This window comes from Scylla paramamosain, chromosome 16 (assembly GCF_035594125.1).
Source record: "Scylla paramamosain isolate STU-SP2022 chromosome 16, ASM3559412v1, whole genome shotgun sequence".
In the NCBI taxonomy this organism is placed as follows: Eukaryota; Metazoa; Arthropoda; class Malacostraca; order Decapoda; family Portunidae; genus Scylla; species Scylla paramamosain.
In genome coordinates, this window is record NC_087166.1 from 2,207,501 (window position 1) to 2,219,138 (window position 11,638).

An 11,638-nucleotide genomic window follows, 5' to 3' on the forward strand; every position below is an offset into this window, starting at 1 on the left:
GACTATCCTTACGTCCTCCTCTTCTCTCCCTCTTCTCCTTTAGTCGTCGTTCTCTTCCTCCCTTCCTTTATCTTCCTTTCACCTCTTTCTTCTCATCATCATATTTTATCTTTTTTTTTTCCTTCTAATTCTCCTTCTGTTGATCCTTCTCCTTTTCCTTCCCTGTATTCTACTCAACTGGAATTCTCTAAAGAAAGAAAACGCAACAAATGCAAAATTCTATTGTCAAAACATTGCGTCTGTGCCAGAACATAATAAGGACTGTAACTTTTCCTGTTTTGACTTTCATTTCGTTACAACAATCTGCAAGGAAATTATTTGATAAAGATGAAATGATAATGTACGGCATCGTACATTAAAATGATGAATTAAGGAGTTCACCTGAAATTCATCTCCCAAGTTTTGATATGAGTATTGTATTGTTGAAACAGTAAGCAGGTTTGGGGAAGTTGAGAAGCAATTTCATAGTTAAATTTCTTGTAATCTGGGATGGAGCTGAGATGTGTGTGTGTGTGTGTGTGTGTGTGTGTGTGTGTGTGTGTGTGTGTGTGTGTGTGTGTGTGTGTGTGTGTGTGTGTGTGTGTGTGTCTGTCTGCATCTCCACATCTAACGTAGTTAGGCAGAATACTGATTAAGACTCTCTTAGTATCCTTTCTTATTTACATTTATCAGTCTTCAGTGTGAATGTTACCTTGGCTGTTACCTAAAGCATTCTTTACTTGATATTTATTATAATACTGATTGTAGGAATTGTATAATATACTTTATGACTTGTATCACCATTAAAGATAATAGTTTAAAAGTGAAGAACCTGGAAAAAAAGGAAAACTTTGTTCATATATATTCGGTTCGCAGTGTTTATGGTATCATTACACACACACACACACACACACACACACACACACACACACACACACACACACACACACACACACACACACACACACACACACACACACACACACACACACACACACACACACAGATCTTATCGCCTCGTTATTGTATTGCTGTTTTACGCGTTAAGCGGTATCTGTTCAGTAATTAACGTCGACAATCAGATAATAGAGAAATCTCATTATCAGTCATAATTGTTATTACCTGATATCATGATTACGCAGGTGTGTAGCTACACGTGTTTTTACCGATGAGCACACTTCGAGATGTACATAAGCGTGAATATGTATGTGACCGCCAGCCAATTGGTATTATTCAGTTCCTGTCTGCCAGCTGCCACCCCCATCCGCCTCTGGCCTTGACCAGCCTGACATCTTTACTACCGCTGACGGTCGTTCGCAGCTTGACAAACAATACGATGAAAATTCTGATTGTCCAGGTCGATGGAAAACTTAGATGTTCTTATTTTTTTTTTACCTTAATCTGACCTCTTGTTTACAAGCCTTTGTCCGCGACTCCCCGTACCATATCCTCAAGAACTCACTCTCCTTTGACAATTTTTGGTGCACGTTGGGGTCCTCCATAAGCGGGGCCTTTCGGGGCCACGAGGAGGGAGATTTTGTCCTTAATTATTTGTTATTGATTCACAGATGGAAATAAACGAGTAGACTTGAAAGAGGCTTCCCGCGCCATCTAACCAGAGAGCATTAATCATATGGCTCGTGTGTGAATAGATGGGGAACTAATCCCAACCACATGTGGGTGCTTGCCGCCGCCACCACAGTGTGCGTCCACACAATGCACGCAATTCCAGGACGCTCGATAACACTACATTGCCATCAATACATTTCTCCGCCGTGTTCCAAGCGACTGTGTGCACTTTTCTGTTTTTTTTTTTTTTTTTTAATATCTGTCAGCCAAGAATTTTATTAATACCTTGAACGGAACATGAATGATTTTTTTTCTCAATCAGGTGATTTCCTGATGTAATAATTAATTTTGGTAACACAACGCACTGGCGCCGAGATCCTCCAGACGAGATCCGGCACAGCCTGGCGGCGGCGGCGGTGGCGGCGATACCGACCGAGTGGCTCAGTGAGGACGTTTAAATGAAATGTATATTGATGTTTGAGGAATTTACGTCGATGGCTTATGAAGAGAGAGAGAGAGAGAGAGAGAGAGAGAGAGAGAGAGAGAGAGAGAGAGAGAGAGAGAGAGAGAGAGAGAGAGAGAGAGAGAGAGAGAGAGAGAGAGAGAGAGAGAGAGAGAGAGAGAGAGAGAGAGTTATATGCAGTATGTAAGAAGGAAAATATCCACAAAAGAAACATAAATTGATTATTTAAATAAATAAACGTGTGTGTCTATATATATATATATATATATATATATATATATATATATATATATATATATATATATATATATATATATATATATATATATATATATATATATATATATGTGTATTGACCTATAGGTAGATAATTATGATAAAGGTGTACACCCATACACATTTTGCGTAACTTTTGGGAATAATGATGTTATATTAAATTCTTTTTACTGAATTTTGAAATGATCTTAGAAACCACTTTATTCATTGTTAAAGATTTATGTGCCATTGCATTGCCTGGATGCTCCACTTCTTAGCTGATTTTCACTCAGATTTGCCTTAGTGTTCAACTTTTTTTTTTTCTCTTATCTGGGGAGTTTTTTTTTTTTCTCTCTTTTCTTTTTTTTTTTTCTCTCTCTTTTGCTGGCGTTCTGTGGCCAACGCCAGCTGCAGGAGGGAACAGGACCTAAGGTAAAAGGAACGACGCCTTAATGAAAGTAGACAGTGCTGATAGTTTATTCTCTCTCTCTCTCTCTCTCTCTCTCTCTCTCTCTCTCTCTCTCTGATAAATTTAAATCAGTCAGAGTCCGAATGACGCCCCATATATAAAGTGTTTATTCCTGTTTAGAAGTTCTGAATTCTATTAAATGGCTTCCTTTGTAAAATCAAACTTTACTTCACAGAATTACAGCATTTGTCAAGACAGGTGGAATATTGATTTTTTTTTTCTGAGAAACTTTTCTTAAACTTCAGTCGTGTATTTTTTTTTTTTTTTCCGGGACACACAGAACAAAGTCTGACCCGAGTTTATTGGAAATGTTTCTCATATTAAAAGTTTTGCCTCGTTAGAGCAGGTGTTGGAATGCCGAAAATTTATTATTAATCTGCTGGTATTGTAATTTAAAGGATGATATCGCCAGTTTATTAAAGCTTTTATTATATTTGTCATGAGCATTACTTCTGAATGGTACCGCAATTATACAAAGAAGAAAAATTAAACACTCAAGTGTAATTTCAATCACTTAAAAAATCTTTATCATATTTATCATTTAAATTAATATACGCAGTCTCCCTGATTTGTGCCTGCTACTGTGCCTGCTGCTGCTCTTTTGGCGATAAATGCACTGACTCTTTGTAAGATTCAGTGAAAGTAAATGTACGTGCTAGTCGGGGTGGTGAGTTTCAAGGATTTGTATACAGCATCTCTAGTCGTTATGTCAGTGCACCCCATCACTTCTTATGGTCCTGCTTTTGTTTTAAGCTCCTTCCTCAATCCCCATCCGTGATTTTTCTTATTCGTCTTTTTCTTTGTTTGCAGTTCTATACAGTATATATATATATATATATATATATATATATATATATATATATATATATATATATATATATATATATATATATATATATATATATATATATATATATATATATATATATTTATTTATTTATTTATTTATTTATTTATTTATTTATCTATTAATTTATTTATTCATTTATTTATATATATATAATTTCCAATTAATATGATTTGTCTATGTCCGTTATTGACTTCCATTGCAACTTACGTAATTCCATCATCTTTATGTAGTTTTAGTTAAATTTTATTTATTTTTATTATTATCTTTGTTCTCCATAGTAACTTGTTTTCTAATGTCATTCCACTTTTTTCTTATACATTATTTGTCTTCTTTATCCGTTTTAATTATAGTTTATACTTGTTTTCTTACTTCATCTCCTTTTTTTTTTATTCCCCTTCATTATGTCCCCTCCTTTTCTCTCCCACAGTATGGAGGGAGCAATAAAGACATTCTTCCCTCTGTTTGCTCTCTTGTGTTTACCTCCGCTGCAGTGAGGGAGAGACAGGGGAGAGACGAACAGAAAATAGATCATGACAAAGATGAAGGGGAGAATGCATTCTACAGGACAAGATTGACAATGAAGAGGAAGCGTAAAAGAAAGGCTAGACACTGGGCACACACACACACACACACACACACACACACACACACACACACGGTAAGCACCTTTAGTACAAAAGTTTCACAATACCCTCCTAACTGTAAAATAATTATATAAATCTCCCCACTCACTTCTTAAAACGTGGGAAAAAAATTCTCTTCCGACATAATTTATTGCAAAAGGTTTTCATCTGCGCCGCCTTGATGGAGCTGTGATTGCCACCTGCCACAAATTTATACTCTCACACTTTGAGCTAATTTCACTGTTTCGTGATACGCGGCAAAGGCTCCGACACCTCCTTGAAATTCAAATGCCTCTTTTTATTGCCATTTCAAGTCGTTTTGCGAGGATAAGCTGTCATCCAGGTGGTGATACAAGGTGTAAACAAAGTATAGCCACTCACACCTCGATTGGCTAGTGATTTATTTGTTGTTGCTCTTCGATGTGGTTGTGTGGGTTTCGAGGAACAAAGGTACAAGACACGCACCTGGAGGCATTACTGATATATTATTCCAGATGATTAAGGGAAAAATTAGTGAGTTAAAATCCCTTGTGTATTAATTTAGGATATGCAGCTTATTTTGATATTGAATTTTTTACTTCGACATCCATAAATGCGCTTGCCATATACCGTTGTTACATCTTGTTTGAAAGCTACCTAGTAAAAAAAATAACCCAATTGATAAGTCACATGAATTTAATGTACCACTCGTGCTTGTGTTGTTTGCCATTCATCTCAAGAGATACTTAACGCCGCCACCTCATTCTGTGTCAATATGTCAGATTCCACCATCTCGCCACACCATTGGTTATCAGATCAGATGCGCCTGAATGGGATTACGAGAGAAAACTGTGCGCGAAGGTCATAATAGACAAGATCCTCAACGCCCCAGCGAGCGCCCACCACATAAATCCCGCCGAGACACAACTCACTGCGCCGCCCTCTGCCGCCCGAGAGATTGAAACCAATAAACATGACAATAAAAAATAAAAAAAAGTCAAGTGGGTGTTGTGCATATGGTGATGATGGTGGTTGGTGGTGACAGCGGCGGCCAGAAGCAAAGTGGAGCCTTTATCGAATGATGATGATGATGATGATGATGATGATTTAATAGGCCCATATGGATTTCGAGTTCCGTCTTTGACATTTCTATTTTTATTTGTCTCTACTCCCCTGTTTATCCTTTCTCCCTTCTATTTAAATTTCTTTGTGTCTTTTGTTTCATTCAGTCTGTCTCTATCTTTTTTTTTTCTCCTATTCCTCATCTGTCAACTTTGTTAATGCATTATTTTCCATTGTTTTGTGTTTTTATGTCCCTTTGTTTTTTTACGTGTGTTTCTGCATTCATTCATTGTATTCTATTGTCTTTGTGTCTGCCTTTCTACTGTCTCCTCCTGTCCACCTCTTTCATTTACCTTCCTTCTTCGGTATTTGGTCTGGAATGCAAGAAAAGATATATAAACATTTCATAATTGTGAATGCTCATTATTATTTAAATACACTTACTTGGTCATGTGTGGGTGTGTGCGTGTGTGTGTGTGTGTGTGTGTGTGTGTGTGTGTGTGTGTGTGTGTGTGTGTGTGTGTGTGTGTGTGTGGGTGGTTTGGTGGGTGTGTGTGTGTGTGTGTGTTTTGTTTGGTGGGATACAGTGTGCAATGTGTGTGTGTGTGTGTGTGTGTGTGTGTGTGTGTGTGTGTGTGTGTGTGTGTGTGTGTGTGTGTGTGTGTGTGTGTGTGTGTGTAACCACCGTAACGTGCTTAATGTCATGGATAATAGACTCTGGGACTTATTACACACACAGAGAAGGGTACGAAATATAGTCTTTTTTGTAGTGTAGGTTGAGTCCCCAGTAGTGGTCACCTTAATCACCACTTCATGGAAAAAATAGACAAATAAACGCGGTTCGTCCAGATAAAATATAAAAAAAAAAAGCAAAAAGTAGCTGTCTACGTGCAGGAGTCTACATTCACAAAACTACTACATTTAGATATTTCGAGAAATATTACAAGCCACGAAAAATGTGATGATAAATGAAGCACAGAGCGCTCAGGCCTACCTCCCTACCACCTGCCCTCTCCATCCTTCCCTCCCCTAGTCGCCATCCCTTCCTCCCTCCCTCCCTCCCCTTCATTGCAAGCAGTTACCGTCGACCGAAGAATTTATGGGCGTGGTGCTCCTCGCGGCCGAACAAACACACATCTCGTATCAATTGCTCACTGATGATTATCGAATTGGTCCGGAGGTTCTTTATCTGGCGGTGACGGACGGCCGGCTCCGCGACACCTCCAGCCAAGGCGTCCTTAATACACGCTATTATTACTTATTCCTCGCTGATATATGGGCGTCCTTGTGGAATTCGGCTTCTTAAGATTATTTATCGGAGGTCTACTCAGTGGGAGGCGCTGGTGTAGGGAAGGTGGAAGGACGACAATGTGATCGTCTCCTCCGATGAGCGGCAGCCGAAGCGCCGACGGAGGGAGGGAATGTGCTCTTATTTCATATATCCACTCACACAGACATCATCTCGCCATGCCTATTACGTTTTTTAATTAAGAAATGAATATCCTTGTTTCTTACTATCACTGACTCACTTGCACCTAGTAGGGGAGCGAGGGAAGCGTGGAGGTGGGAGTGTTGGCATGGCGTGGAAGGTTCGCCGCCGCCGGGCTGGGAGTGCGGTCCGTCAGTATGTGCCGCTCACCCCTAACCGAACTCTATTGATTATCCCTCCAAATCCATTATATTTACCCCTCCTCGAGATCCATTAAGTAAGCGAAATTCTCATCAGGAATCGCACCGAATAACGACATGGTGATATATGCACTAATATTTTCTCGCTTTGAAATAATAGAAAATAATAAAACAAAAATATAAAAACTGCCTTATATAAAACATTAAAGCCAATAGAGTAACCTAAAGCCGAAAGTAAGAGCCAGTGTCGCTTTCCTTGAGTATCCACGCGGAGAAAACTTGAGATTCACAATTGGCATTAGCAAGTGCGATAGTTCTGCCATAAATTTCTCGCTGGGTCGCAGGCCGTCCGTCCCCCTCTTGGCAACTTGACCCTTTGAGAAACATTCGCTTCTCCTGACACTGTTCGGCGGAGTTTTATGATGGTGGAGGATGAAGGGCGTGTGGTGGGTGCCCATGCTCACAATACGAGGAGCCAAAAGGGATGAGATGAAGGGGTATTATCTACACAATGCCAGAACGGGAGTTTTTGTGAGTGTTTGTCTGTGATTGAGAAATGTGTGGGTGAGTGTTGAGAATACTATAGTAACTGTATAGTTATATATATATTTTTTTTCGTGTGTGTTAATCGATTTTCTCGTGCAGTATTAGTATTTCTGTCGAGAGAATGTGATGAATTTTAACATCACACATAACAAGACACCAAATAATGCATCTAGATTATGAGCCCTGAGAGGAAATAACAGAACATCATTCATAAAGAGAGAGGCTTCTCCGAGGACTGTTACTTTTGACGTTAAAAATAAATATATATTATTATACATGAACGAGGAAGAAAGTTTCCGTAGAATAAAACTTAAAAATGATAAATTCCTGAACCCTCTCCTATTGTCATGAGAGAAAACACCTTTTTTCTTAGAAGTGTGAGCGCCGCTGGCCGCCGCCTTCCACACCTCCGCAACACACCGTCACCCATTAATCATTGCAATGAAAACTGAGAATTCCTTGACCTCTTTACCTATTAAGATTTCACCTCCTAGCAGTGATCTCGACCCCTCTCGCCCTTCTCCCTAGTTTCTTCCCTCCCTCCGAGACTTTCCTCGTCTTGCCTGGAAACTTTGTCCACTCGGACTTGTCATAAATTCTCCGGCAGATCTATTTGTTGTCAATTTGTCAGGAGGGCACCACAGTTGACTCATTAAGACCGGGTTACTGCGGAGACAACACCCAACAGGACCCAAACCCTTCCCGCGCGGGACACCCTCCTCGCGGGACACAATTTATGACTCCCGGCCTTCCCCACCATGCTCGTTCTTGTGGTTACGGCTCTTGAAAGAGTGGGTTAGGTGTGTTAAGGAGCATCTTTATGACTTTATGGACTGTTTAGAGGTGGCGAAAGGATTGTTAAAGAAGGTGATGAGGTGATGGGGCGGTGAAGAGGAGCCGCCACCGCCACCGCCACACCAGGAGTGAGGACCACGGAGCCTGGCCACCGCCCGCTCTGGGAATATTTACGACGGGGATCCTGCCGCCGCTCATATCTGTTTGTGTGCGTGTGTGTGTCTACATGTGTATATGTGTGTATGGGGTATGTGTGTGTGCATGTGTGTGAATGTGTGTGTGTGTGTGTGTGTGTGTGTGTGTGTGTGTGTGTGTGTGTGTGTGTGTGTGTGTGTGTGTTTGTGTGTGTGTGTTTGAGGAAATTCACAATCTCCCTTATGCTTCGTTTGTTATATGATAAATGTCTGTGATGCTGATGGAGCCATGCAATTTTATGAGGTATTAGTAAAGATTGTGAGACCGAGAAACAGGATAGCCATTATTTATATTTACAAAAAAAGGGAGAATGAGGCAAGGGTCCCGGGAGACAGAGAGGAAGCAGGACCTGTGGAGGGAGAGGGCGGCTAATGTGTCACGGGTGAGCAAAAGGACATTAAAACTCACACATGGCGGGCTCAGAAACAACCTGTTCGTAAGATTTATGTGGCTACTCACTCTGGCCGAGGTGTACTCTCTTCATCCACGGGTAGATCTGTGGTTGTGTCTTGGTTGTTGATGAGCTTCCAGAACTCCCAGAGGCTCCTTCCAGACTCTCACCGCCTTCTGCCCCCTCACCACCTCCGCCGGAGTTGCTGGTGTTGCCTCCGCCGCCCTGACTAGAGCTGTTTTGCTCGGAGCCGCTTCCGGAGCTACTCGAGCCGGGCCCGCTGCCGCCAGTCGAGACGGTCAAGTCCTGTGGGGAGCCAGCTGGGTTGGCCGAGGACTCTGGCGTAGAGGCAAACTTGCAGGAGGCGGAGGAATTGGATGCCTGCGGCGTTGAGGCGGGTGAGCTGGAGGTCTGGTGGAGGCGGCCCTGCACGGAGGGTCCTGGCGTAGAGCTGCCGCCAGAGCCACTCGGGGCCCCGACTGACGACCCTGACGCGGTCGACGCTGAAGTTCCCGTAGCGCCGCTACTACCGCCGGCGGAAAACTCGCTCCCGTTTGGAACAACTGATATTCCCGAAGGCGTATAACTTCCATATTGCAGGGGAGGTGAATAGCAATTGTTGTAACTGCTCAGTGAAGTACCGTAGTAGTCTGTGTTCACCACACTACCATCTTGTCCGCGCTGCTGTCCGTAGCAGGCGGACATAGAGTTCACGAACTGGTAGGAGCTCATCGCGGAAGTCCGCAGGTGATTAGCTCCTGGAGTGCCCTCGTGTCCACTGTTCCACCCAATGTTGATGAATTATGGCGACACTACTCGAAGGAAAACCTCTAGCACTTGCACATTACTCCATTTATGGGCTGGGAATACTACCACGTGACCGACAGCGACCAATAGGAATGGCCGCATGAGTGGAGGTTAACAAGATAATGAGAGTGGTAGCGGGCGCAACGAGGTGGCCCGACCCGCGGACCTTGCGCGAGCCCTGCACCCCACTCCGAGCCTCCGACCACCGTCTCCGTCCGGATAAATTACGAGCAGTCGGAGCGCGCCTGGCCCCACCGAGCGCCCATGTGACGATGCACGACTATAAACAAACCGTAAATAAGAGCATGAGGGCCGGGGATGCGCAGCAGCGAGCCGGGCGCGCCGCCCGCGACATCTGTGAGCAGCGCGGCGAGTTAGTGGCGTGTGGCGGCCAGACGACGTGCAGGCGGGACGCTGGCAAGAGGGGACGCCGCCTTGGCAGAAGTGGGGCCGCGGCGCCTCCACTAGCGCTCAGTGAGGCGGGGGACGCCGGCTGGGGAGGGCTGCATCACCCCGCCCCGCGCCCGGCACTGGCACCGCCCACCCGTACCTCCCCCGGGGCCCGGCCACCCGCCATCACCACCTCCCCTTTGGCAACCCTCCTCCACTCGCCCCATGCATTCCATCCTCACTCTTATCACGGGTGACACCCTGTCGCGGTCCACGTTATTGCAACTTTGCTACTACTGCAGTCCCCTAGCACCTCCCTCGCGGTGCTCCCCCGCCACGGTGGGTTGTTGTCTACCCTACACCTGTCTACTACTCGCACACCTGCCTGACTGCTGCCGTTACCACCGCCTCTCCAACTCTCCATATATTAGCCAGTCGTTTTAGACTCAGAGCTTAGCTTGTGGGTATCATAGTCTATTGTTCCTGACTCCACCTGAGTTAAAGGCAGGGGACATGTGGTTCGCCTGGCTGGGTGAGCACCGATGCTGCCCAGGTGCAAGGGACACCATCTGATACAGAAAGTCTATCACTCATGAGCGACATCAACAACTGTCCCTCTAAACTGGCCGACGTCTCTCTATGACGGATGACTGCTGCGAAGGTGGCCAGGTGTCGGTGTCCAATTAAGGCGTAACTAGGGCTTATTTCAGATTATACTTGACTAAAATGAGTCCGCTAGTTAGGATGAATTTAAGGGCTTTCCTCCCCTACACTTGCCTCTCCCCTCTGTCCACTACAGGGTGTATAGGGGTGATTAGACAGCAGCGTTAGGGGCTAAGTGCGAACACGAGTCGCTAGAACGGAACTACGGATAGACACAGTGAGGAACAAGAACCGTGTTGGAGGAGAGGAGTGACACAGCGATTGACTCACGAGGGAGAGGCCTGATGAGACTTGTAGTAAATCAAGCTTTGTTAAACTAGTAAGCGGAATGACTCTCAGATATGGCTTCACACACTTAGAGGAAAACGTTTGACCAGTACGTTGGTGGCAATAAGAGTTCTGCAATATAGGTACCAAGGTTGGGAAAGCAGAGTGAAGGCCCGGCATCCAGCAGCCGCGGCACACGGGAGGAGGCTGGGCGCTGCGATAGTAATCAGATAAAGATCGACGTCCGCCGTGACTTGCGGTTCATCAACATCCCGCTGCTCATTATGATCCACCTTGATGGGAGGTCCGGCAGGCCGTCTGCGTATACGAGGATGATTTGCTCTTTTTATAGAGTAGTGGAAATATTTTAAGTAAGGAACACGAAGAATGGCTAAAATAAGTTTGATATATTAGTCGCATATCATTAAATACTAGTCACCTCAAATATCTAACACGTTATAATGGATGATGGCGTGGAGATGCAGCTAAGAAATCCTCATATTATACATCTTGTAGCTGAATTTTAACGTTATGAAGTGAGGAATGACATGACAGGCGTGATGTAAAAAGTCTCCGGAAATCGCCTGTTAGATATCATGATAACAGCTGACATTAAAGTTCAGGCTTGATAAATGAGGAGCAACTGGCTGTGACTTGTTACCCTCGAAGCTTTCCTTAATCCATCTCGTCATTACCAGCCTCGCAC

General features: G+C 43.8%; 1 protein-coding gene across 4 annotated transcripts in view; it reads right to left on the bottom strand.

Moving 5' to 3' along the window:
• Window positions 1-11,324, bottom strand: part of LOC135107887 (homeobox protein Hox-B5-like) — an 89,632-nt gene extending 78,308 nt beyond the window's left edge. The window contains exons 1-2 of one of the 4 annotated variants that reach the window (XM_064018248.1): window positions 8,874-11,324; window positions 5,603-5,623 (exon numbers count right to left, since the gene is read on the bottom strand). In XM_064018248.1, coding sequence (XP_063874318.1) covers window positions 5,603-5,623; window positions 8,874-9,537 — 685 coding nt within the window. In that variant the 5' untranslated portion in view covers window positions 9,538-11,324. The remainder of the gene's footprint in view (window positions 1-5,602; window positions 5,624-8,873) is intronic. The other 3 variants (XM_064018250.1, XM_064018249.1, XM_064018251.1) reach the window with 3 other exon arrangements.
• Between the last annotated feature and the right edge of the window lie 314 nt (window positions 11,325-11,638).